This window comes from Plectropomus leopardus, chromosome 14 (assembly GCF_026936395.1).
Source record: "Plectropomus leopardus strain MGB_pleo_1.0 chromosome 14, ASM2693639v1, whole genome shotgun sequence".
Taxonomy (NCBI): Eukaryota; Metazoa; Chordata; class Actinopteri; order Perciformes; family Serranidae; genus Plectropomus; species Plectropomus leopardus.
In genome coordinates, this window is record NC_142189.1 from 14,163,316 (window position 1) to 14,187,271 (window position 23,956).

The 23,956-nt window shown below is 41.9% G+C and overlaps 2 protein-coding genes across 4 annotated transcripts in view; one reads left to right on the top strand and one right to left on the bottom strand.

Moving 5' to 3' along the window:
* The first annotated feature begins 1,019 nt into the window (after positions 1-1,019).
* LOC121954037 (uncharacterized) lies at positions 1,020-3,868 on the top strand. Of its 2 annotated transcripts, XM_042501349.2 has the most exons (5): positions 1,037-1,360; positions 1,574-1,629; positions 1,733-1,804; positions 2,736-2,828; positions 2,922-3,868. In XM_042501349.2, exons 1-5 carry the CDS (start codon positions 1,324-1,326, stop codon positions 3,537-3,539), a joined length of 876 nt encoding a protein of 291 aa, XP_042357283.2. In that variant the 5' UTR covers positions 1,037-1,323; the 3' UTR covers positions 3,540-3,868. The 2 variants fall into 2 exon arrangements, with proteins under 2 accessions (XP_042357284.2, XP_042357283.2); XM_042501350.2 differs by lacking the exon at positions 1,574-1,629 and having other exon boundaries at positions 1,020-1,360.
* A 755-nt stretch (positions 3,869-4,623) lies between these two features.
* The window catches only part of dync1h1 (dynein, cytoplasmic 1, heavy chain 1), a 31,157-nt gene continuing 11,824 nt past the window's right edge, over positions 4,624-23,956 (bottom strand). The window contains exons 30-78 of one of the 2 annotated variants that reach the window (XM_088087137.1): positions 23,646-23,886; positions 23,379-23,562; positions 23,053-23,265; positions 22,663-22,901; positions 22,412-22,568; positions 22,095-22,319; positions 21,758-21,988; positions 21,484-21,624; positions 21,081-21,314; positions 20,629-20,835; positions 20,337-20,458; positions 20,032-20,197; positions 19,712-19,875; positions 19,396-19,525; positions 19,158-19,291; positions 18,932-19,046; positions 18,685-18,846; positions 17,737-17,951; positions 17,415-17,619; positions 17,152-17,325; positions 16,877-16,996; positions 16,623-16,743; positions 15,242-15,437; positions 14,756-14,873; positions 14,201-14,416; positions 13,887-14,099; positions 13,235-13,362; positions 12,948-13,101; positions 12,683-12,829; positions 12,372-12,522; positions 12,030-12,283; positions 11,729-11,863; positions 11,532-11,626; positions 11,265-11,439; positions 10,832-10,907; positions 10,561-10,721; positions 10,353-10,464; positions 10,186-10,246; positions 9,980-10,103; positions 9,748-9,861; positions 9,482-9,652; positions 8,581-8,798; positions 8,366-8,469; positions 7,133-7,341; positions 6,712-6,865; positions 6,019-6,161; positions 5,532-5,700; positions 5,240-5,364; positions 4,624-5,087 (exon numbers count right to left, since the gene is read on the bottom strand). In XM_088087137.1, the coding sequence (XP_087943263.1) occupies positions 4,959-5,087; positions 5,240-5,364; positions 5,532-5,700; positions 6,019-6,161; positions 6,712-6,865; positions 7,133-7,341; positions 8,366-8,469; positions 8,581-8,798; positions 9,482-9,652; positions 9,748-9,861; positions 9,980-10,103; positions 10,186-10,246; positions 10,353-10,464; positions 10,561-10,721; positions 10,832-10,907; positions 11,265-11,439; positions 11,532-11,626; positions 11,729-11,863; positions 12,030-12,283; positions 12,372-12,522; positions 12,683-12,829; positions 12,948-13,101; positions 13,235-13,362; positions 13,887-14,099; positions 14,201-14,416; positions 14,756-14,873; positions 15,242-15,437; positions 16,623-16,743; positions 16,877-16,996; positions 17,152-17,325; positions 17,415-17,619; positions 17,737-17,951; positions 18,685-18,846; positions 18,932-19,046; positions 19,158-19,291; positions 19,396-19,525; positions 19,712-19,875; positions 20,032-20,197; positions 20,337-20,458; positions 20,629-20,835; positions 21,081-21,314; positions 21,484-21,624; positions 21,758-21,988; positions 22,095-22,319; positions 22,412-22,568; positions 22,663-22,901; positions 23,053-23,265; positions 23,379-23,562; positions 23,646-23,886 (7,952 nt within the window). In that variant the 3' untranslated portion in view covers positions 4,624-4,958. Of the gene's footprint in view, positions 5,088-5,239; positions 5,365-5,531; positions 5,701-6,018; positions 6,162-6,711; positions 6,866-7,132; positions 7,342-8,365; positions 8,470-8,580; positions 8,799-9,481; positions 9,653-9,747; positions 9,862-9,979; positions 10,104-10,185; positions 10,247-10,352; positions 10,465-10,560; positions 10,722-10,831; positions 10,908-11,264; positions 11,440-11,531; positions 11,627-11,728; positions 11,864-12,029; positions 12,284-12,371; positions 12,523-12,682; positions 12,830-12,947; positions 13,102-13,234; positions 13,363-13,886; positions 14,100-14,200; positions 14,417-14,755; positions 14,874-15,241; positions 15,438-15,590; positions 15,787-16,622; positions 16,744-16,876; positions 16,997-17,151; positions 17,326-17,414; positions 17,620-17,736; positions 17,952-18,684; positions 18,847-18,931; positions 19,047-19,157; positions 19,292-19,395; positions 19,526-19,711; positions 19,876-20,031; positions 20,198-20,336; positions 20,459-20,628; positions 20,836-21,080; positions 21,315-21,483; positions 21,625-21,757; positions 21,989-22,094; positions 22,320-22,411; positions 22,569-22,662; positions 22,902-23,052; positions 23,266-23,378; positions 23,563-23,645; positions 23,887-23,956 lie in introns of both variants that reach the window. The other variant, XM_042500303.2, reaches the window with a different exon arrangement.

Genomic DNA, 23,956 nt, shown 5'->3' on the forward strand with positions numbered 1-23,956 from the left:
AAACAGCTGTTACCACAGCTTTGTGCTTTTATTAAACATTGCAGCATTATACTAATTTTAAAGCACATTTTGCACACATATAACATAACGGTTAGGGAGCGTTCATTGTTTAGCGGGGAGGGGGCGTTTTGTTTTTCTTGTTTTTTGTTTAGTTTAGTTTTTTTACCCTCCCTGAAGCTGCAAATATTTTTCCTTTGTTTTTGTTTGATTTATTTAACACACATTATATAAAATAAAATAAAATAACAATGTTAAACAAATTTTGCTGAATTTATTAATTTCCTCATCTTTTGTTTGTATGTGTTTTTGTTGGTTTTTATTTATTTATTTTTGTCCCTCTTTATATTATAGGACTTAGACATCACAGGACATCCCAAGCCAGCTGGGATGGGTAGAGAAGGGTTAGAAAGTAGGTTAATTTTCCTTCTGGAGAAACCCACAATATTTGTAAAACATATGGACACATAGCCTATGGCTGAGACACAGCTGTGTAATATGACTTATTATTACATTCTGCGCAGAAACTAAATAAAACTTTGATCATAATAAAAAAGTTAAAAGCTGAAGACAAAATCCTGGAGTTGTAAAAAAAAAAAATAAAATAAAGCCTTGGTTTTTCCCTCTAGTTGTGCATTAATGTGTTCAAGGATTGACAGAAATGTAAAATTCAATGATAATTTCTGTTTTTACAGTTTCTGGCTATTAGCTATAAATAGTGTAATTTTAGCAATTTTTTAAAAAGTTTTAAAATAAATAAATAAATATAATATAATATACAACCATTTAAAGTTGTATGTCCCTCCCCTAAGCCAAAATTGAAAAATAAATAAATAAATAAATAAATAAAAAGTCCCCCTCCAGTGCTTTAAAATCGTTTGGCATGCCTCCCCCATTTACACCAGCCCCTCCCCCTGATAAATAACGAACAGTCCCTAATTCGCCGCTTTTTCGGCCTGTACGGATTTAGAAACTCTTCAGACAGGCTATTTACAAAAGTACACGTGTGAAAATAAAGTTGGTCAGGAAGAATCAAAAAGCTGAAAATGAAAACTAACATAGCTTATAGGTTGTCGTGTTGCAGCAGCAAAAATACATAAATAAATAAATAACATCGGATTTTTTTTCTTCTTTAATTCTGGAAATTAAAAAAGTGGCGTTTGGAGCTCGTGCCGAATCTGCTGTGGTCACACTCAGTTGCGTCATATCAAAGACACCTGCTACTCTGCTGAGTAATTAATCCACCACTTTACCTGACTGCATGACAGACATATTTTAAGTATTTTACTTTCTCGTGCTTCAAAAAAGTTAAGCGTGTCAAATGTCATGGCATATAGAAGGAGACGACAACTTTCACTTTCAGGTATCAATACTTTTATTTTTGCAGAGTTAAAAACTTATAGTCTATTAACGTTAGATTGTGTAATATAGGCTGCATGGTACAAATTTAATATTGCTGAGGATTTGCTATCATGGATATGGTATTCTGGCTCCGCATGAGTGGGTTATCCTTTGAGTCACAAGCTTTTTCTTTAATGCATTATTGCAAAACAAAATATTTGTTTTCTCAAATTAGATCACAGGGCCAGACATGTGCCCAACAACATGGACCGGCTTGCTTTCAAATACATGGTGATATCAGTTAGCCACATTTCATCATCATTTTGCGAGTACTCTGACCCTTTTTTAATCCACCTGCATTTAACTGTTTTTTTGCTCCTCTGTTTTCTGTCAGATGTGTAAAGTGGAGTCCAGCACTGATTCAGACTCAGAGATCAGCCCAAGATGGTCGGACACCAGCACCATGGTAATAAATTACAGACACAATCAGCAGAAATTAAGCGACAATGTGAATGTTAAATTAAATATTATATGGAAGTTAATAAGAGACGTTAAGTATCTTAATTTTAACAGCCACCGAATACTTAGTATTGAAATTTAAACACAGCTGAAATCTTAGAATTGAAATATTTTACTTTTCAAAACATGTCTCTGAATTATTTTTTTTTCTGAATTCACCTCATTAATGTTGAAATGTGAAATTTCTTGATTTGCCATTTCAAGAGCTATTTTTTTCAGTGCTCAGAAACTTAATCTAAAAATTGAGTTTCAGGAAGAAAAAAAAAAGATTTAACTTCAAATTCAAATTAAGTTAAGAAAACCAAACTTTTTTTAGGTTGTTTTAGTTTTTATTTTATTGAAATTCTAAAACTTCTGGCTCTGAATATATGAACATAAAAAAATATATTTTTAAAAGAAGTTCAAATTCAGCAATTGAAATGTACAACTTTAATTTCAGATAGGGGACTTTAGAAAAAAACAGATATATGCTTTTTCAAAGAAAAATATTTAAATGCTACGAATTCAGAGGTGTTTATATTTCAGTATTAAGTATTCAGCAGCCATCAGAATTGAAATACTTATGTCTCTTTTATGGTACATAACTATATTTTAAATGGCTTAAAAATAGATTAAACCCAGATCCAGGATATTTTCCACCAGACATCTCCATGAAATGTATTTTTAAATGGGATAAAATTAAGTTTCTCCCCCAGAAATGACTCCACATGCCTTTTATCTTGGCACCACCATTGGATGCTGACACACACACACACACACACACACACACACACAGTAACGGCAAACTGGAATGGGCTCCAGCATGCATTGGGCTCTTTGGTTTAAAATGAATTTACTGACTTGTCAATGCAAAAATCACTGAATTCCTCGTTGAACAGGGATGTGTGAGCAGTGCACCTGAAAGTGGAACTTTCCGGCTGTCATTGCCGTTAACACACAAGCCTGCAGGAAGACATGGCTGTAATTCTTTGGTAAACTTTTTCCTCTCTCTAATTAATTAATTTCAGCTGCAAAAGCATCCTGCTTCTCTGTGTTCATGAATGAATGCACGTGTGTTTATGTAGTTTTTGGACCCATATGACGGGAGCTCTGAGGATTCTGACGAGTCAAACATGGATGTGGGTGTCTCCAGCAGGCGTCTGAGGCAGCAGGGAAGAGGTGGAGGAGGAGGCTGTCGGTTCACAGGCAGAAGCAGGAGATTTATCCTACATCACTCTGCCTCCGTCGCACCCAGAGAAGTGGTGAAAAATGGGCCGAGAGATCCTGCGACAGAGCAGCAGCATCTTTTGGATGTCCAGATGAAATGTGGGAGTGACTCTGAGCTGTGTGTCTGCAGCCTTCTGCCCTCCAACAGAGACAGGGACCTCACAGAGGAAATGATCAATGATTCAACGATGCAAACTATGGATATAGAACTACAACGCCACGGTGATGATTCAGGTTTGCACACATCAAGATCCTCCACACCTCACACACCTGGACCTGTAACCCCAGTGGAAGCATGTTCGTCCCAGATGCTGGATGAGAGATCCCGCTATCCCTGTAACCTCAAATCGCTCTACAAGAGAAAGCTGGGTTTCCCCGGAGCAGAAATGGTGGAGCTGGAGCAGAGAAAGAGGCAGTGCATCGTCAGTATGGGGGATGAACAGGAGGGAAGAGACTCTAGATCTGAACCATGTTAGAGCCATCTAACCATGGACTGACACACTGCAGTCATATTCAATGCCTTCAGTGATTTAAAGTGGAATAAAAGACTATAAAAAGTTACTTGGCAATGCACTTCGTTTACTCATGTAATGATAAAATGGCAAAAGACCTAAGGGGATATTTTTCAGTGTCTCAAATGTGTCACATAATGTGCTGATTTGTCTTCAAGCAATTATGATTTTGTTGGGAGAATGACCATAAATAAGCTCAGTCTTTATCACAAACCAAAGTCCAACCTTTGCACTCAAAGTGAAGACACTGTATTTTCCCAAAGAATAAAAGAAAAAACTTATTCCAAAAAGAGCATTTGACATGGTACTGTTTTTTGTCCACATAACATAAACTGAATAATTATCTGCTATTGCACAGATGGTATAGTTGGAGCACTACCTGAATGTAATGATAGAGGTGCCATTCAGCGTATATAGCACCACTGAATTTTAGCCACAGATGCCACATCAAAATCTCATTTTGTTAAAATGATAAGCTGTTAAATGTTACTTTCTTAAAATATATCTAAATGGGTATACAAAAAAAGACTCCACAGACTGTCGTACTGCAGGTTTACCAGTTTACACAAAAACAGAACAATCACGTTAATCCCTCCTGCCAGCAGGTGGCAGTTATACACAGGAAAAATAACACTCAGCTCATTCTGGTTAATGAAGCCTTTTGTATCTTTGTTGATATTAGCTTCTACAATATCATATAACTGTCATTAATTCAAAGAGCAGCCACTGAAGCTCAGTACACAGTTAATATCCTCCAAAATGTGCTCCTTGGTTCTCAGGTTCTGCAGGCCAGGAAATCATGTAAACAAGAAACCATCTTATATATATATATATCTATATATATAAATAAGTAATTGGATAAAACATCTATGATGCTGTTCACTATTTTAGTTTGCTGGACCTAATTTATAAAAGACGACAGAGGAATTCCCCTCTGAAGTGTCTTAAATAATGACCCAGATCATCCATTCTAATCAAAATAGCTCATCTGACATTTCAATTAGAAAAATGTGTTATTTAACATGAAAGACCACGCTGAAGTCATCAATGCAGTTAATTTAATCCCAACAGGCTTTATTCAATCTAAAAATGGTTTCCTTCATAAAATCATCTTTTACTTTCAACTTTCCTTTCCCACATTTCATCCTCTCTTCATTTGCCATCTGTCAACATTCTCTAGACCCTTGAAAACACTTTCCAAAAACACTACAAACGACTACATGTTAAATTACTGCTCTACAAATGTTCTTGACTACGTTTAGTGCTGGAATGCAACAGGTTACATCTACTTTTTAATAGTGGTTAGAGAGTGATGAATGTACGTGATTATATGTGGTTAAATAATCAAGACTCTCTGGTCTTCAGGAATGACTGATGTTTCATCTACTCGGTGCACAGAACAGCGACTCCACGCTCATAGAAGCTGTGTGGATCCTCCTTAGTGGCGATGTCAAAGTCAACAGTGAAAATAAGGTCAGACCTGGTGAAGTTCAGGTACACAGGAAGAGTCACCTGCAATGAGAAGGAAATAAACGTGATGAGAAAGACAAAACCAACAAAAGCTAAATATAACAGCATCATTATGTTTTTTCTAAATCATTTGTAGAAATGGTTTGATAGAAAGAGAAGTAGTGTTATATTGTGTAGAAATATTGACTTCATACCATGTGTCTCTTCTCAGCGTTGCTCTGTTTGATCCAGCGGAGCTGCGTGAGAGGCAGCTCAGTAGAGATGGAGGTGGACAGAGACAGCTTGTTGTTGGCACAAGTAGCTCCCTGCAGTTTCAGACCTGAGAACAATGAGCACGTTCCACATTAGAACCCTTGAAACTCATTCATACAAATCTCCGACATATATTAAAACACAAAGTTTTGGATTCACATTTCCAAGACTTGTGTAGGTATTCACACTCATAACAAGGGTGCTACAGAATTACTGGGACCCTGCTTCTCTGACCTTTGATGCCGAAGCTGCAGGCGTCCAGTGCGGCCCCCTGTGCGGTGGTGACATTGACCTCCAGACACAGCTCTTCCAGAGACCAGCTGTTTGCCTGCGCCACATACTGGCGTGTGGCGGTGATGTAAGCCTCTGGCACAAACAGGCTGCCGAGGCACACGTGGATGTTCTGTGGCAGAGACGGGAGAGGGAAAAAAAGTAAAATAATAAAATAATCATACTGTGAGTCATCTGTCAGATTTTTTTTTTTTTTAAGATTATTGTTGGGCTTTTTGTCTTTATTTGATGGGACAGTTTAAGCGTGAAAGGGGGAGAAAGAGGGGATAAGATACAGCAAAGGGCCGAGGTCAGAACTGAACCAGAATGGGGCGCCCACTCTACCAACTGAGCTACTGGGCGCTCCATCTTTCAGTTTTTTAAGGAATCTATCGTACTATTCAGGTAAAGGTTGTTTGATGCTATACACAAAAAGTTAACAAAGCAGCACCTTCAGCTCCTTTGCACCTCCGCTGGCAGCACCCTGGGAGATCTGCTGCAGCTGTTTGATACGCTCGCTGAAGTCTGCCACCCACTGGATCACAGTCATGGCGGCGGGAACAGTGTACCGACACCAGCTGCGAGGGAGGATGCCTGGGGAGAAACAAAGAACAATGTATACCAGACGTGCGATCACAAGTCCCATCACAATACGAAATTCTATCGACACCCTGGACGATACAATATTTGCCGATATCACAAAGTCTGCCACAATACGATTTTGATTTCATTTAGTTCAATTTGAGGCAAATATCCCCGTCTTTTTCTTGGCTGCGTACCACGTTCTTCCAGGCCTTAGGTTGCTGGCACTGTTTGAAGGTTTAGGAAAGAAATGTGCTTGTCCATGTGCTTGCTGTGCCATGGACAATGTCAAATAAAGACTTATGTTAAAGATTAAAATATGTATCAACATTTTCACTTTGCTTTGCTAATACCTGATGGATTGCTGATCACAGTCATTGTATCGTTAAACTCCTAGTGTGTACCAGTTCCCTCAAAGTATAATTGCTTCGAGGACATCTTGTTGGTCAAGACCAACTAATGAATTTTAAGTGTTCAATATTTCCTTCTTTCATTCATCTGACTTCAAACAAGAAGTTTTAAAAATACATGAAGAAATCTGAGTGTAAAAGTAAGACTTTACCTTTAACAAGGTCACTGATGAGCGTACGCAGGTAGTTAGTCTGCTTCTTCTTGCCCTCGCACACTTGCACCACATCAGACAGATCCTGACGGACTTCCTGGAGCATCTTGCCACCCATCTTCACCTCGCGCTCGAAGAAGCGGAACAGTGGGTCCTGGTGTTGGTGTGTTTGGAAAAAAAGACATTAATCAAATACATTGACAAAGAAGACCAAGTACAAATTAATCTGCTAAAAATCTAAACCTGAGCTTTTATTTTTGTTTAATTTCACATCAATGAGTCAAAATGAACATTAAAAAACTGCTCAACATGACAGCAATTGCCAAGGATGTTGCAAAGCTGCTTGTACAGAACACAATAGTAGAGCTCTATCTCCTTAAGTCTGCTCATCAACCACCTTTCCTCTCCTTTCTGCCGTTACCTTGATGTTCTCCACTGTGCGTTTGAGTGGATTGACCATTTGGGGCACGAGCTGCAGCCAGTTGCAGGCGGTGGTGTGGAGGGTCCTCATCCAGGCCGGCTGAGCGTCAGATGTGGACGAAGTGCGCTCCTTTTTCTCCGTCTCATAGGCAAGGTCATCCTCATCCTCCAACATCTGCATTTTCAGCATCTTACCCATCATGTCAATGCCTGCGCAGCCCAGGTGGAGGGAGCAAGTGAGCAGGGGAGGGAGGTGGAAGACAAGGCCATGGTGGGAGGTAGGAGGGGAGAAGAAATTAATAGTGGAACAAAGAAACAAACGGCTTACCTCGAGGGAGTGTTAAAGAAAGATTAATGTTTATCACAAAAAAGGAGTTGTGCCAGACAGAAAAATAAATTAAAACACTGGGTAGGACGAAAAGACACACAAGGCTTCAGGCAATATTTCCATCAAACATAACATTCAACACATAATTCCCAGGTGGATAAAATAACCACATTCTTGACTGGATCTGTAAAAGAAATGAACATAAGCACTGAAGGGTGGGAGGTAGGAGTGAGGATGAAGGAGATGGGGAGTATGGCATGTGATCCAAGGGGTGGATGCTTTGGCAGCTGGGATTGTGGGAGTTTGGATGGTGTAGAAATCAATCTGACAAAACAGGGAGGGAGGGAATGACTGAAGGGATGGGAGGATTGTGGTGTTGAATCCTAATTTGAGGGAGCGGTGGGGATAATATTTGAGCAAAGCAACATGATGGCTGTGAAATACAGCTGCTGGAGGGTGAGGAGACACACACCCTTCCTTTGGGCAGAGCACCTTTTCAAGCACGATGGCTATGACTAAAGCTAGGCTACAAAAACACAGCTAAAATGACTATGATATACAGGACTGGGACTAAGAGCTACTAAAAAAAAACTAACTGGTGAAGTGAATACATGAGAGGATGAGAAATTAGTGGAGGAAGCACCCTAAACATATTCATTGCCACCACACATACACACAGTATTCTGCCCAAAGCAGACGCAAACATATTGGACTGCTCGCTGAGACACCCTGTCAAAATAAAAGTAAAGACACTAGAACAGAGAGAGAGATGGTTAATGATCTGCCCCGTGAAAACATGAAATCCCAACAGAAGGATTGAGGAGGAAGAATCAGGATGAGTTGTGGTCCAGTGACTATGACAGAACACCAGAGCACAGATGACGAAGATGACCGGCTGTGGCGTACCCTGAGTGGTGAGCAAGACCTTCTCAGCATTGCTAGGCAACCCGAGCCAGGATGGAGTCTGAGTGTCTGGAAGCATCTCTACCCAGTGCATGAACTCCTCACGCCTGCAACAAATCGAAATCATAAATTATCTTTCAACTGGCCGAAATCATTCGGAAAAAATATTAACAACATGAACTTTAACAAACTTCATCGTAAGAAAAGCTGCTACTGACCGGATGCCGTCAGGCATCTTAATGTCTTTGTGCCCGTCAACCTTGAGAGCCAGTTTGAACTCGCTGTCGAAGCTTCCCTTGGTGAAGATGCGATCCAGGAAAGTGTTGAGAAGACGCTGGTCAAACTCATTGTCGATGCGGCCGCCATAGATGGACTGGGCCATCAGGGTTTTCAGAGCCGCCCAGGGAATCTTGTCTGGTGCAATATTTTGACGACCCTGAGTGCGCAGAGGCAAAGTGTGACGAGGTTGTCAGATATTTAACACACTGTCATAACTAATATTTAATGGGGGCCTATTTACCTTTTGCCATATTTTTTGGTGATATTTACTGTTACAATGTTGGATTTTCATATTTAATGCAGCCAAAGTTTTAAATAATTATATTAACTTGTGTAAAAGTAATACCTGTGTGGAAAAAAGTCAAGGTTCATATCGTTATGAATACTGTTTCCAGCAGTTTTTTCTACTTTGGCTACAAGATGACATTGGCTTGTAACAGATTTCCTTATATGGTCATCTGCTCCAGGGACGCTACTTCAAGTGTTTACATCACGTAAATGACCTCAAAATGCCGACCAGTCAGAGCAGACTGTGCTTTTTGGGTGGGAAACAGGCACTAAAATGGAGCCTTGGGTAAAGGTGTATTCATGCAGAGTATGGATGAATAAATGCTTCGAACAATAAAGTGTGTAAAAAAAATTTACCAGTAGAAACCTTAAATGCAAGTATGAACATGAAAATGAGCATAAAAGTTACCCTTCAACCAGTTTATATGATTAATTTACTATTTTTTGTTGTATAAATGTATGGATTGTTGATAAAAGTTTATAGTTGCAACAAATAATTCTCATGCCGACACATTTGAAGCCCTGTAAATGATTTCTGAAATAATCTCAAACCTTAGCAGTGTCGTCCAGCCAGGTGTCAACGGTGTCACAAGCAGAGCGGAGGTCAGACTCTCCAAACTCGTATTTCTTGGACCAGCCCAGTGGTGCATAACGCAGACGCTCCTGAATGACAGCATGGAACCAAGCCAACAAGAAGTACAGACGAGCACGCTCGTTTGGAGCCTGTGGAAACACGGTCAAAGTAATTTAGATGTGGATGATTGATTTAGAGGGTTATGATTAAGCTTTTGGTGTGATTGTATGTGCTGGTAAGTCACCTTGCACATGCGAGCCACAGGGATGCTGCTGAAGGTTCTGAGCATGTTGGCCTTGACACCAGGAGGAGGCTCGAACACAAAGATGCGACCGGCACGGAGCAGATTCACTGGAACCTGGTGGGGAAAACACAATACTGAGACTTTGAGGAGTGAAAGAGAGAATGACATCTGTCACTAAAAGTGAGAATTTACTTACGGTTTCATTACTAATATCATGAGTGATGTGTTTTACCTTGGGGTTGATCTCCATGGTCAGGAAAAGCCTGAAGCTGGCATGAGGCTGCATGGAGTGGAGCTTCTTTTCCAGCTGCATCAGCCATCCAGGGGCCAAATGGACGTTCTCCAACATCACCCACCTACAGGACGAAAGAGTCAGGACACCAGTACAACAAAACAAGTGTACATACTAAGAAAATACACAGAATAAACATTACCCACCTGCCAGACTTGACAGCAGTGTTGATGTCTCTGTCTGCCTTATTGAAGCCCTCAGCCGAACCTGTGAACAGCACAAGAAAACAAACATTCACCAACCGAATCTTTGCTTAACTTTTGACTTCAGGGTCTTATTTGTGTGTCAAACTATGAGCTAATTTGTTCCTTACCAATAGAGATGGAGGTGATTTGTTTGTTTTCCTCAGCAGCCAGGTCTCTGACCAGACCACTGGCATCATAACCAGGTACAGAGCACATCAACACTGGAGTGCTGGGCTTCACCTACAGACACATGAGATGCAAAGTAAGCAACAGATTCAACTACACTGAGAAAGGCAAATGCCTCTGGTAAGAAAACATTGAAGAAATTTTGGCTACCTCGCTATCCACAATGTTAGCCAGGTCAAGAGGCTGCTCGATGATGTTCATGAAGCTCTCTCCCAGCACCTTTGAGACAAAAATGTGCGACATGGCCAGTAGACGGTCGGGACGGAAGGCCTGAATCAACAGCAGCTGGTGCACTGCCTGGCCAATAGGAGCTGTGCAGGGGATGATGTGCAGAGCAGGTCATGTATGTATATAATATACATATTTCCATCCATTTTTCAATCAATCATTATTTGCAAAAATGAAATTTCTGTATACTCACTGGACTGCTTCTCCTCTGACCACAGATAAGGAACAGCCAGCTCTGGAGTGTTGCTCTCAAGCCACATGAAGAATTGCTGAAGAAACAAAAGAAAACAAAATGATCTCTGTAGAAGTAGTTGTTAATAGTTATGCTTATAAATAGGGCTGTGCAGTGTACTTTGAAGCTTTATTCATTTCACTGACATTTGAATTCTTTACCAACACACATATGCTGGGTAACTTTTTTATTTTTTTATTTTTTTTAAATTTTTAAAAAAAAATGTTAGGGTCATGACATAATGAAAAGAATAACAGACATCAGACAATTTGAAAAACCTCAATAGAAGCCATAAATGTACATTTGATACAATTTTACTTAATATACATTTGTTGATATGCAGCTTCTTCACAATTCAAGTATCACTTGATGGACAGTATCTGTCGACACTCACCTCATCAGCCTCAACTTTGGCCACCAAGTCGCTGAACGCCGGCAGGCGGCTGAGGCGGACCATGGCCTCGCACTGGTCAGTGGTCAGACCCTTCACTTTGGGCAGCGACATGCCAGTCAGAACAATCTCCTTTCCACGCAGGAAGTGCTGGAACTCTGCATCATACGAGGGCTCACTACAAAGAGATGGATTCAAATTGATAAGATTTATGTCTGATGTTAATAATACCACCACTGGTTGAATACTAGTGTGACACTGGCATCTTACCTGGTCATGCCCTTTAGGCTGATCTTACCCAGCAGCATGGCAAAAGTGATGTGATCCAGGTGCAGCATACCTCTGGCTGCTCTGTTGAATGCCACCTACATCAAAAAGAAAAGAAGGAGAGGCAAATTAGGTCTATTACAATCATACCACCAAAGGAGGTAAAAGGGAGTCTTGTTTTCAAAATGTGTGGTTCAAACCTGGAAGAGGTCCTTGGTGATGACAGCAAGTCTCTGTGTATGATCGCTGATGCCTTTGAGGTTGGGGTTCTCATACAGCACCGTGTGGTAGGTATCCAGGAAAAAGTGAAGGGAGTACTGGTACAGGAAGTGCATCTGGAGCAAGACAAAAAAAAAAGGTTTGTTTATGCAACTTTTTAGGTAGCGTAGTGTGTGTGTGTGTGTGTGTGTGTGTGTGTGTGTGTGTGTGTTTGGTGATAGTGAAATCAGAAGATTAAAAAGAAAAATTATAACCAAACGACTGGTTAAAGTGAAGTGAGACCTGGTTGAGAGACTCCATGGTGAAGTAGATGCTGCTGCAGGCGGAGGACAGCGACAGGTATTGCTGTGACACTGCCTCCACCTCTGCCATGACGATATCGGTCTCCTCCACCTTCCTGGTCACCTCAGCTGCCTCCTTCTTCAAGTTCTCCAAGGTGGTGATGATGGTATCATCGTCAAGGATGCGGCCCTTGACCTCATTGAGGGCCTGCAGCAGGGATTTTTCCAGCTGACGCAGACGCAGCTGGAACTCACCTACAAGAGACGGGAGACATCATTTTATTGAAGTCTTTTCCACCATGACTTGAATCATCTTGCACCCTGTCAGTGTTGATCATCATACCCTGCAGTTTAAGGAGGTCGGAGCGTTTCTCATCCACATCAGGCCTCTCAGCCTTTAGGACCTCGTTGAGACACTGGCTCTGAAGGCTGCTGCGTGTCACAGTGAAGTTGACAAATGTAACACGGGAGCACAAGTCTGGTGGGAACTCGACCTGCACACGTGAGAAACCGCATGACACAGATCAACTTCCGTGTAAATGAGGGGAAAGCCACATTTCAGATACACCCTGTTAATAGACTTATCTATTTAAAATGGTTAAATACTATCTAATAATCTTAAATTATTCATAGAAAAAACCCAAATCTACTCACTGTTGGGTCTCGAGTGGAAAGGAAGATGACAAATGAAGGTGACAGATCGATGTCCTGGTCTCCCAGGGTGATGAGGACACGTCCTCCAGTCCTGCGGACCTCTCTGTTCAGCACCGGGTTTAGGATGGGGTCATAACTTTCTACATCCTTGAGGGGGGAAAAAAAGAAAAGAGAATAAATTACTCTGTAAAACTTATTTTAGATGAATATGAGGGCACTGGACAGTGACAACTGAACTTTGGCACCGTGAAGTAGCCGTTCATACCTGGACCAACAGTGGGTTTCCAAAACGCAAGGCACTCTCCAGGTTCTTCCTGAAGGCATCATCCAGGAAACTGGTTCTGGTGATCTTGCGTTCTTTGTACTCATTCATTATGAACTCTGTGGCTTGGCCTGATGGATCGATGATTAGTGGGTACCTAGAAAAGAGAACAGCACAGAATAGATCAACATGGGAAGTTAAACGGACTCAATGACAATTAATGCTCAGGATTGATTAGTGTTTGTAATAAAACCTAAAAAAGGCTTACAGAAAAGGAGAAAGACACTGACCTGTTGAACCTCTTGAGCATGATGGCGTTCTCAGTGCAGAGGTCATCAGCTGGGAGGGAGTTGGCTTGCCAGCGGAGCCTCTCGTCAGCGTTGGACAAGTACTCAGTCCTGGCAATATCAGTACGGAACTGGAAAGAGAAAAAATTCTTTAAGTTTTAAAGTCCTCAACATATTTGTGTGCCTTGAGGTATGTACGAATGAACAATAGTCAAACGTTAAAGGCTTGGTCTATAATTGGTGTACAGTACCTTTAAGTTCACTAAAAATTAAACTCACTAAAGCCCTAATCACACGGCACCAGCATTACCTTGGAGACTCTAGTAGTTTTGGGAAATCTTAACATATACATAATTTGTAAAGTAAAAATAGAAGATATAGAAGAAAAGAATGATATGAAAAGAACGATATAATTTGAATCATTGAATATAATTTGCCATACGTGCTTATATGGTCATGCCATCTTTTGTACATTCTTGATCAAAATTTAGATATGCTAAAGTGTACATTTGATGTCTTGAACCCAAGAATCGCAGTCGAAACAAGTTCCTACATGCATGCAGGTAATAAGAGTGAGGCTAGGACTTGTAGGATTTTTAGGTGTGAAAATAACAACAGAAAAAACTTTGGCCTCATGTGTCAGAGCTTTAACTACCTGAATGTTGGCCTGCTGCAGGTGGTGAGACCATGTAGTGAAGAGGTTCTGCCTCATCTGTTGTTCAAAGTAGCCGGCATAGGTAATGAAAGCAGCAGAGAGCAAACAGTCTCCAGCGATGGTGGACATCTGGTTCTTGAAGGTCTCGCTGGTCTTCTCCCAGCGGTCCCTCTCAGCTGACAGACTCTTCAGTAGAGCTGTGCTGCGGTTCACCTGAGAGGACAGAGCGCAAGAGTTGAGAACAATGCTGCAAGATAATTGAACTTAAACTAGATATAAAGAGACAAGACACAGAGAGTCTGAGGAACAGTTACCTTGGCCTCCACAGCAGCCAGATCAGCCTTGATGGCCTGGGCCTCTGAGATGAGGACAGCGTACTCCTCCTTGTAGCGAGCGATGCTGGCCTCGAGGTCTCTGATCATCTGCTCCACCTCCTCTGCCTTTGTCTTGTTGTCTGTGGCATCATCCTCGAGCTTCTGCAGTTCATTACGCAGAGGCTCCACACGCTTCAGCATGTCAGCATAGTTGAGCTAGGGGAGTAGAACATAGTACACATGAAAGGAATACTCGCTACCCAACTGTTACTTTGATTTTCAGATTGTTTATCAAACTTTTTTATAGCACCTGTCTTACAAGTTAGTGCAGCTCAAAGTGATTCACATGACAAACCACATAGTAAGAAAGACCAAATGTAGACAGTAAAAACACAAATGTAAAAAAATGAACAATTTGAGATCAATGCATGTGAAACAATAAAACATTACAATGTAAATAAAAAAGTAAGTAAATTAATGTAAATAACTGTTACAAAAAATCTTGTTAATTAGGTTGGTTTGATGGGTAAAGATTTCTTGTTTAGGCATCCCTACCTGAGCAATGGCCCATTTCACCATAGGTCCACAGGCCAGAGACGCCCTGTTGACCTGGTCATAGTTGTAGCTTGGGTTGGACATGTAGTTCTTCTTCATCTTTTCACGGATGGAGTCACTGAATGAATTGGAAACAATCCAAGTTAGCATATAGCAAATTATTATTTTACACAGTCAAACACTTCAGCATGATCTGTGGAATAATCTTCATGAATCAATGTAATATTTAATTGGATAATTAAAATTTTGTTTGGGGTGGGGAGAGGGTGGAGTTTCTACTGACTGTGAAAAATGCAAAATCATGACCAAAAACCACTACAACAAGGACAGTGATCTTTGTTACTATCAGCTCATTTTCTGATTCAGCAAAATCAACCGACAAGAAACCTAAAATTAAATTATGATCACAGGTACCACTTGATTTTAATACTGATTGATATAGTTTGTCTTCCATTAAAGACTAGACGGATGTTCTGACACCGGTACCTCATATCCTCAGAGGAAAAGTTGACTATGCTGCTGATGAAATTGTCCCTGATAATAACTTGTCTGATTTTTTTCCAGTCATTGGTCTCCTCGCCCAGCATAAGGCAGATAGACTCCAGGGCCAACTTGACTGCGGCTGGAGGATTGGTCATAGCCCGCACTTCTACTAGGTGATGCCGCTTAATAGAACTCACCGCTAGTTAGGTGGAAGGAGGAATGTGTTTAAGAGAAAGAAGAATGAGAAGGGAGAGAGAAGGGGAGTGTGTAGGGTACAAGACAGAGAGGCAGAGAGAGAGAGAAAGATACAGCTTTAATGAACAATCACACAAAACATTTTCTCTTATTTCACCTGATCTCTTCAGCAGAGAAGTTAACAATAGTGGGGATGAAGTTCTCCCTCATGATGATGGAGCGGATCTGCTTCCAGTCAGTGGTGCTCTCTCCCAGGAGCAGGCAGATGGACTCGAGGGCCAGCTTCACGGCCGCAGGTGGATTGGCCATGGAACGCACCTCCACCAAGTGCTGCTTCTTAATGGACTTAACAGCTATCGACATCAGGTAAACAAGGATGTGGATTATGACAAGGACAGGGAAGCGATGAGGGGAGGATGCAGGTAGAGATCAAATTGTTAGCTGGAAGCCCATAACTGAGTATTTAATTACAATGACTGTTTGCATGCACTATTATTGACAATATTACAAATTTGATATGTAAACATCATTTTCCTTTTGGATATTTGAAATGAGGCCTTATTCCATTTTCAACAAAGACATGAATGATATGCTGCCGTTAGTCGAGTTTTAATGGCATTTTGTATATAGTGCTTTTGAAATATGCACCTCAATTAGGGTTTTTAACCACACTGTGTGACACACAGCCTTTTGTCTGTTTACAATTAGCTCTGTGCGTTGTCATGGATGCGTTGTACACAGACCAACACGCCAACAGTTTGCAAAGCTGTGGGGTAGTAATGCATGCCCAAAAGAATTTTTTGGGATATTGCATAAATGTTGCAGCGCGAGTATGCACAGCTGCATGTTGACAGGACTATTTGAATACTCATTTTCATTAACAATATAAACAGCTTAGTAGGATATATTGTTTTTTTCAGAATAAGGAAAAAAACGGAATATTTTGTGCATGTAACATAGTCATCGTAATGAAAATGGAAACAGTTTGACTTATTATTTATCTATGTACAAACTAAAAACCTGACCACCAATCTTCCAGCTTATCAGCAATGAAGCACACGTTGAAGAACATTTGTATCGTTCTATTGTTGGGTAAACAGTATGACAATTCATCTTTTCAGCATTCATTGTGTGACAAAAAAAATCAAATGCACTATAAAGACTGCTGAGAGTAAATAAACCACTGTACCATTCTGAGCCTCAATGACAGCAGGCTCCACTTGGTCCAAATCCTGTTTGACACTCAGCTGTTTGTCCTTGATCACCTCCTGCTGCTTGTACACAGCTTCCTGGATCTCCTGGCTCATCACCTGCAATCACAAGAGTAAGAGCACAGGAGTTTGATCCAGCCTAAATAAGCAACGCTGAAGAGATCAATGTGCAACATGTTTTTATTTAAATACATTAACAAGTGTACTAAGTGTTAAATTCCTTCCTGTGTACCTTTTTCTTCTCCGCCTCCTGCTGGTCTTTGACCATCTTCTTCAGCTTGTCATTGGCAGCAGCATTCTTAGCTTCCAACTCCTGGCTCTTGATCCTCAGGTCACGACGAAGCTCCTCCACCTTGATAAGGAGGGATAAGCATGATTAGGGAATCATGCAAAAGCAAGAAATAGTTGGAAAACGGCAATAAAAATTACCTCTTTTTTCTAAAGGCCCAACTCTTGACAGGTTTATAAGAAACAGGAGGAATGAAATGAAGTAAAATGTTACTTTACCTGATCGACAGTCTCCTTGATCTTGCGGAGACCAACGTTGAGGTGCATCTGCTGCTCCTCCAACTCGCTGCGTTTCTCATTGAACAGGTTGGCGTACTGGTTTATGAAGTCCAGGTAGTGGCGAGGAGTGATGGCCATCGTGTGCCCACCTCGCTTAGCCAGACGATTGTTAGCCTGTGTAGAGTTGAACAACAACTTATGAAGAATACTACAAAAAAAAAACAATCAATAAGCCACCACTGCAAACTTAGAAACATCCCTACCTGGTGAAGTGTCTGGTGTACAAACACACAGCCATTGACGATAGCCTCACGGTGAGAAGGTGGCTGGGGCAGTTTGTCATAGACGGTGGGCATGTAGTCCGGCACCTTGTAGTTTGGTTTCTCCAGATCCATCTTGCTGGTGAACTCCTTACCCACCTGATACAAAGCCTCTGTCGACCAGTCTCCAAACCAGTTCAACACACACCTAACACAAAGTTTTCAGTTAGCTAAGAAACAGCATTTTGTCATTTCAACATATTTATTTCTTACTTGTGACGTAATATTTTAATTCCTGCTCAGTGTTCAGCATGTGTGTCTGTACCTGTTGAAGAGGGCAGGAGATGTGGCAGCCCTGTCCTTCAGGCCCTCTGATGAAGGATTCATGGTGAAAACGACATGGAGGTTCCTGATGACCTGGCTGGTGAACCACTTGTACAGCTCCTCGTGTGTGTCGAGCATCAGGCCCTCTTTCTGGGCTCCCTCCTTACACTGAGTCATCAGGGTGGCATACTCGTCTCCCTCAAACAGGCCAGGGACCTGCGGAGAACAGGCAACATTAACATATTAGAAACCAAAAATAAAGCGGGTACAACCCAAAAAGACTTTATCTCAGATACCAAAGAAAGGTAGCTGGGAAGACCTTACCAAATAAGTTTTGTTTTGGTCTTTGATTTGTTGTTGTTTTTTTGTTTGTTTGTATTTTTATTTCAGGTTATTGTTTTTTTTTGTTTTTTTGCACACTAGTACTTGTTATGTAAATGCACTAATTATATTCATGCTGCATTTGTATATTTATCAAGAATTTCTATGTATGTGTATATTTGCTAACAATTTGTGCAAACTGACCCCTCTTAGTGAAATGCTTCAAATAATATCAGTTAGTTCTGATGTAGCAAACATTAAACCGACATGACTGATCAGCTGTTTATGCTGTCAGATAAGTAAAATTTGCTTAACTAAAACAAATTGCCTAAGACCGCTGTCCATTTTTCTCTCGTAGATACTCGTAAATAGGTTGAATGGCCAAAGCGACTTGCTTTGTCTCTGCTTCACAACCTTCGTTCTTCTAATCTTGTTTACTGGCAGATTACACCCACGCATAAAGCATAGCCTATATGCATATATATATGAAAAAATCTAATTTACATTTGTTTTTGTGACATTAAAAAAGTAGGCCTAAAATTTGCTTAACAATTTAATGGAATCATGTTTTCATCTTATTCCCTTAAGAGTAATGCTAAAGTACAACATCGTGTTGACAGCAGATTACCTCTCCGTTGGCCAGCAGTGTGTTCATTCTCTCAAGGAAACCAGAATCCAACACGTTGGACTCATCCATGATGAAGGCAATCTTCTCGTTCTTACATCCTGAGCGACGCAACACTGTGCGCAGGTCCTCGTCAAAGTCCTCTCCAGTGTATTTCCTGTGAACCTGAAAACACACAAAAACAAACATTTAAAAATGGTGACAGGAAATTGTAGGAAAACGGCTCTGGATTTTCATCTGTTGAACCAACCTTGATCTGGTACACACTGAGTCCATTCATCCAGGCTACAAAGCGAGACAGAGTTGTTTTTCCTGCTCCGCTCACACCGATCAACAGGAGATGGCCCTGAGGCTGGCGGAAAATTCTGGAGAAGGAAATACAATGTGAAAAATGTACTCCAAAACAAATTTCAGACCTTATCATTTCTTGACTTCCACCAGATGACAAGCTTATCAGATCAGAGGCTGTAACTCACCGATCAATTCTGAGGACGTGGTCCAGCACTTCATTGAAGAGCACCAGAGGGACGTCCAGCTCCTCTTCATAGAAGACCTTCAGACGGGCCTTAACATAGTCCCTCAGCTCCTCCTGCTCCACTGGGATGTAGTCCTGCAACCACAAACAAACTCAGTGAAAATGGAAAAGTCAACTCACAATATTTCAGCATCATTACCAAAGAAGGAACATAACAATTGGGTCAGCTTGCAGTTTACCTTGGAGAGCCAGTTGCTGTAGAGAATCGGCCTGTTGAGAGCCTTCTCCTTATCAATGTTGGGGAAATGTTTGAGAGAAACTGTGTCGATGTTTTCATCTGTCCACCTTCTCTCTTCATCACCAACCAGCCTGGAAAAAAGTTTTTAAGCCACATCATCACCAAAATGATCGTTCTGTAAAGTTCTTCAGTGGCACTTTATCGGATTAATCAGTTAGTCAAAAAAACATGACATGCTATTTTAAGACTCATCAGCATACAGATGCGCTACATTGCTAGTAACAGAATAGAATAGCCTCTCAGAAACTTGCAGTTACCTGTCCTGGAAGAGACGGAGAGCTTCGTGGGCCCAAATGCGGATGAGCCCCTCCACAGGCAGCGTCTCAAGTGGCCGCAGGGCCTCGAAGATACCCCTCACCCAGCGGGTCATCTCTCTGGGAGAGTAGATGTAGTGAGGCTGGGTGTCCTGGGTGAAGCGCTCCTGAAGGGAAAGAAGGAGTGCAATTGGATAAGTAACCAAATACTGTAAATAAAAGAAATCAATAAAACATCTTATCCCTAGTTGTTTCCTGTGACACTTCTAAGTAAAGTTTATGTTTACATATTTAATATTTATAAAAATAGTTATCTCTTTTACCTGAGACATAGTGTAGAACTCAACCATAGCTGCAGTAAGAGGCTCAGCATATGTACGCAAAGAGGGGATGAGGCGCAGCATGGCACGGTTGAAGGTGCCATAAATCTGGGTAAGAGAGGCTGGGCCTGGATAGTCCACGTACACCACAGGAACATGACGCAGGAACCTGGAAAGAGAAAAACAACACGGCTATCGTTATGACGTGTGCAATGTTAAGATTTGTAGGCATCACTCACATTTCATTATTGTTCCTGCTTATCATAGCATCATTTACACTATTGCTCTAATCGGTCTGGGTACTGTACCTGTGAGTGAGAGGCTTTCTGCCGGGGTCAGTGGGAGGATTACAGGCTCCAACAAACTGGATTCTCTCCAGTTTGACCCAGGTCTGGTCTGAGGTGCGGTAGAAACCTCCATGTTCCACCATCTGCAAAGACAAAATAACGGGATCTTTTAACATTCAAGGAGGTATTTCAATATTATATTTAATGCTGCAATAATTTCAGTATATTCAATGCCCCTTAAAATAGACAAGGTTTTGCTGAAAAAAAGCAAAAAGGGAACATAAAATTGCAGATTGTAAACAATGGCTCATACCTGTCTGAGGAAAGAGATGACTCTCTGTGTGCCATACTTGTCCATGTCTGGCAGATTGATCTCATCACAGAACAACACCAGCCATTTGCCCAGCTGGACGGGGGCAAGGACCACGCCGTTGGGGGTACGGCGGTACTCACAGTAATGATCAAAGGTCTTCAGCAGCAGCTCTGGAGTGGTGGCACTGGAGAAGTTCAGACCTACAACCTGGTGGAGAGCAGACGGAAAAATTGGAAATTACAAATGTTGACAATTACAAAATATTTTTTCTAATCTTAACAGTTAATTGGTATTCATTCAGCAGTTTAGGAAATTCCACTATACATAGCTAATTGAACATTTTAAATCAATTTGAGGGACGTGTAAGAGCTTTCTGGTACATTCAAATTCGAGGTTAAACTTAAAATTCAGGCTAAACTGATTAAGATTTATAATACATCGTTATATCTCACCTCCATATCAGGTAAGGCTCTGAGGGCACTGAACAGAGTCATAGTCTTTCCAGAGCCAGGAGGTCCACACAGCACCAGCGGTTTGTGCTCTGCCAGCCATGTGTACAGCAATGCCTCATGGCGAACTGTATCCAGCGTGGGAACCACAACATCAGGAGATGCCACCTTGTGGGTCTCTACCTCAATCTGGGGCACCTTGCCCTGCCAAGACTGCCATTCACCTGAGATGCACACCTGCACAACGTGGAAAAAACAATGCAATCGATTGTTATTCTAAAATTAAAAGACTGCAAAAGTTTTGGTTCGCCTTCATGGATTCTGTGCAGATACAGAGAGTCAAACATTTTCTTTTAAATTTACTCAAGACAAAAATCAATATCTGTTCGACCCAAATAGGCTGTACCTCGTAGTCAATGATGGGGACATTGGGAGCAGCTGGGAGAGGAACAGTGGTGATGCGACGGATGTACTCTCCGAGCTCAGCCCTCATCTTCAGCCGTCCGTCACCAGAGAAGGACCACAGAACAGCGTAGATCAGATATTTCTGTAGAGGGACAATGCCACAAAATGTATTTGATTAAAAAAAGGCATTTATTTTTGCAGTGATTAAGTTCCAACAGTAAAATGTATGCGTCTCAATAATCAAGTTATATGGAGAGCAGAAAGCAGAACATTACCTGCATGTATCTCTCCAGCTGATCAATGGGCATGGGGAAGTCAGGGTGGTTGTTGTTGTAGAGCGCAACATTACGGCAGGCTTGATGCAGCATTGAGAACAGGGAACCCAGGCAGCGCAGGCGGGTGAAGTCCATGATGTGCTCCATCTTGGAGGCGTGCTCTAAGGCCTTGATCACCAGACCTGTGGAGGTGAAGTACGGCTGCAGGATAGCTGCAGAATCACGCTGAATCTAAAGTAGAACATAGATGGACATCAGAAGTAAGGACATTTTTCTTCTCTATTTAACAGCTGCCATCTTTTTTTTTTTTTGTGTTAATTTTCTTCCCATTAATTACCTGCAACATTGGTGATGCAGCCTCGTCCTCGTCTTCTGTGCCCTTCCTCTGGCGCTGAGCTTCATCCTCTCCCTCGTCCAATGGGATGCTGCGAATGCGAGCCAGGAAGTGGTTGAAGATCATGTCGGTGCTGAGGACATCCTCACTAAACCAGACCATACCGCAGCGAGACACAGTGGCCAGGGTGGCGTATTTCAGGTCCTGTACTTCAAACATGACACGCACCTGTAGAGAAAGGGAAGGAATAATTCCAGATCAATGCAGCAAGCTTTCGCCAGCTAAAACTGTCATCTGTGTTTGAGGCGCTGTGCTCCTACATTTGGTGGCAAGCTGAGACGCTCTCCATTGGGAAGGGTGAGCAGCTTGTTGTCATCCAGGACAGAGTTGAGATTTTCAACCCACTCAGGGTCAACATCACCATCAAAGATGATCCACTGACGCTTCTGCAGTTCACCTCGAACATTGTCAATGATCCTGAAATTGACAGAAAAAATATATTACTTTATTTTTGAAAAGGAAAAATGACTTGATTTACACTTTGAACAATGAAATGTGTTAGAGAACTCACTTTCTGAGGATGTGTGTGAACAAGCCATCTGTCCATTCACGGGTGTTGGGGTCCAGGGTTCCGTACAGGTGGTCCTTGCTGATGGCCTTGGGGTCGATGATGTGGGCCACACCCTCAACACCCTCCAGCCTCTCCAGGGCCTTGAGCAGCACCCTCCATGCCATGGTCTTCCCACTACCGGATGGTCCCACCATCATCAGACCGTGGTTGATCTGTGTGATCTGGAACAACTGGAGCACCTGGAGATGAATGACAAAGTTTCGAAAAATGAGAGTAATTTCTTACCATGCAAGCACTATGAAAACTGCACTGTCATGCTATGTAGGATACTTCTCACTATTTCTAAGCACACTAAATTAGATTCAATGTTGACTCTGTTTAGCTACATACCTTCTCCACCCACATGCTGCCCACATCATCACCGTCTCCGTAGGTGAGGTACATCTCTGCACAGACTTTCTTCAGCTCCTCCCTCAGAGCGGTCATCTCTCCACGCATGTACTGGACACCAGGGAAGACGTCTGACAGCAGGCTAAACAGCAGAGGGATGTCCTCCGCCACCAGCTTGGGAACCATGGTCTCGCAAACACTCTGGATCAGAATCTACAGTAACAAGACACAGAGTGAAATAACCACTCAAACGCCTCAAATTCTGGCTGTAGTCTAAAAACAAATTTGTCAGAGTTTCACGCCCTACACTGTTTAACTTTCTATACCTCCTGTTCAGGAAGATTCTCGGCGATCTCATTCTCATCGACGTCCTCTCCGCGCTCAAGCTTCTCTCTTTTGATCTTCTGGATGCGCTCACGCTTGACATTGCCAGCACTGATCAGCACGCTCTTGAGAGCTCGGAGCCCAAAGTCGTAGTGACTCTGAGAAGACAGCTGCTCATCACACAGCCTGAAATAGAGGCATAGGATAAATTCAGAAAGGAAACACACAACATTTTCTTGAAGTGTACAATTTTCTTAAACAGTACATACTTGAAGAAGGGCACGATCTTCTTGGCGAGGATCTCGGCTGTGCGGAAACCTTGAGAGTAGAGCATGACCTGGGCGATGAGCTGGCGGTCGGGCTTGGTCATGGCCAAACTACGGAACAGCTTCTTCAGATTGTCCGGCAGGTTGGAGCGGCCAGCGTAGCCAGGGTTCATAGTGATGAAGATGGCCATTTCCGGACTCACCTTCACCTGCTTGTTCAGGAGCTCGGTGGTGACTGGTACACCTGAGGGGGGTGACACGTGTACTTGTTTACAATGCAGTCCTCTTGTAAAATTTTGATAAAACATGGTGGT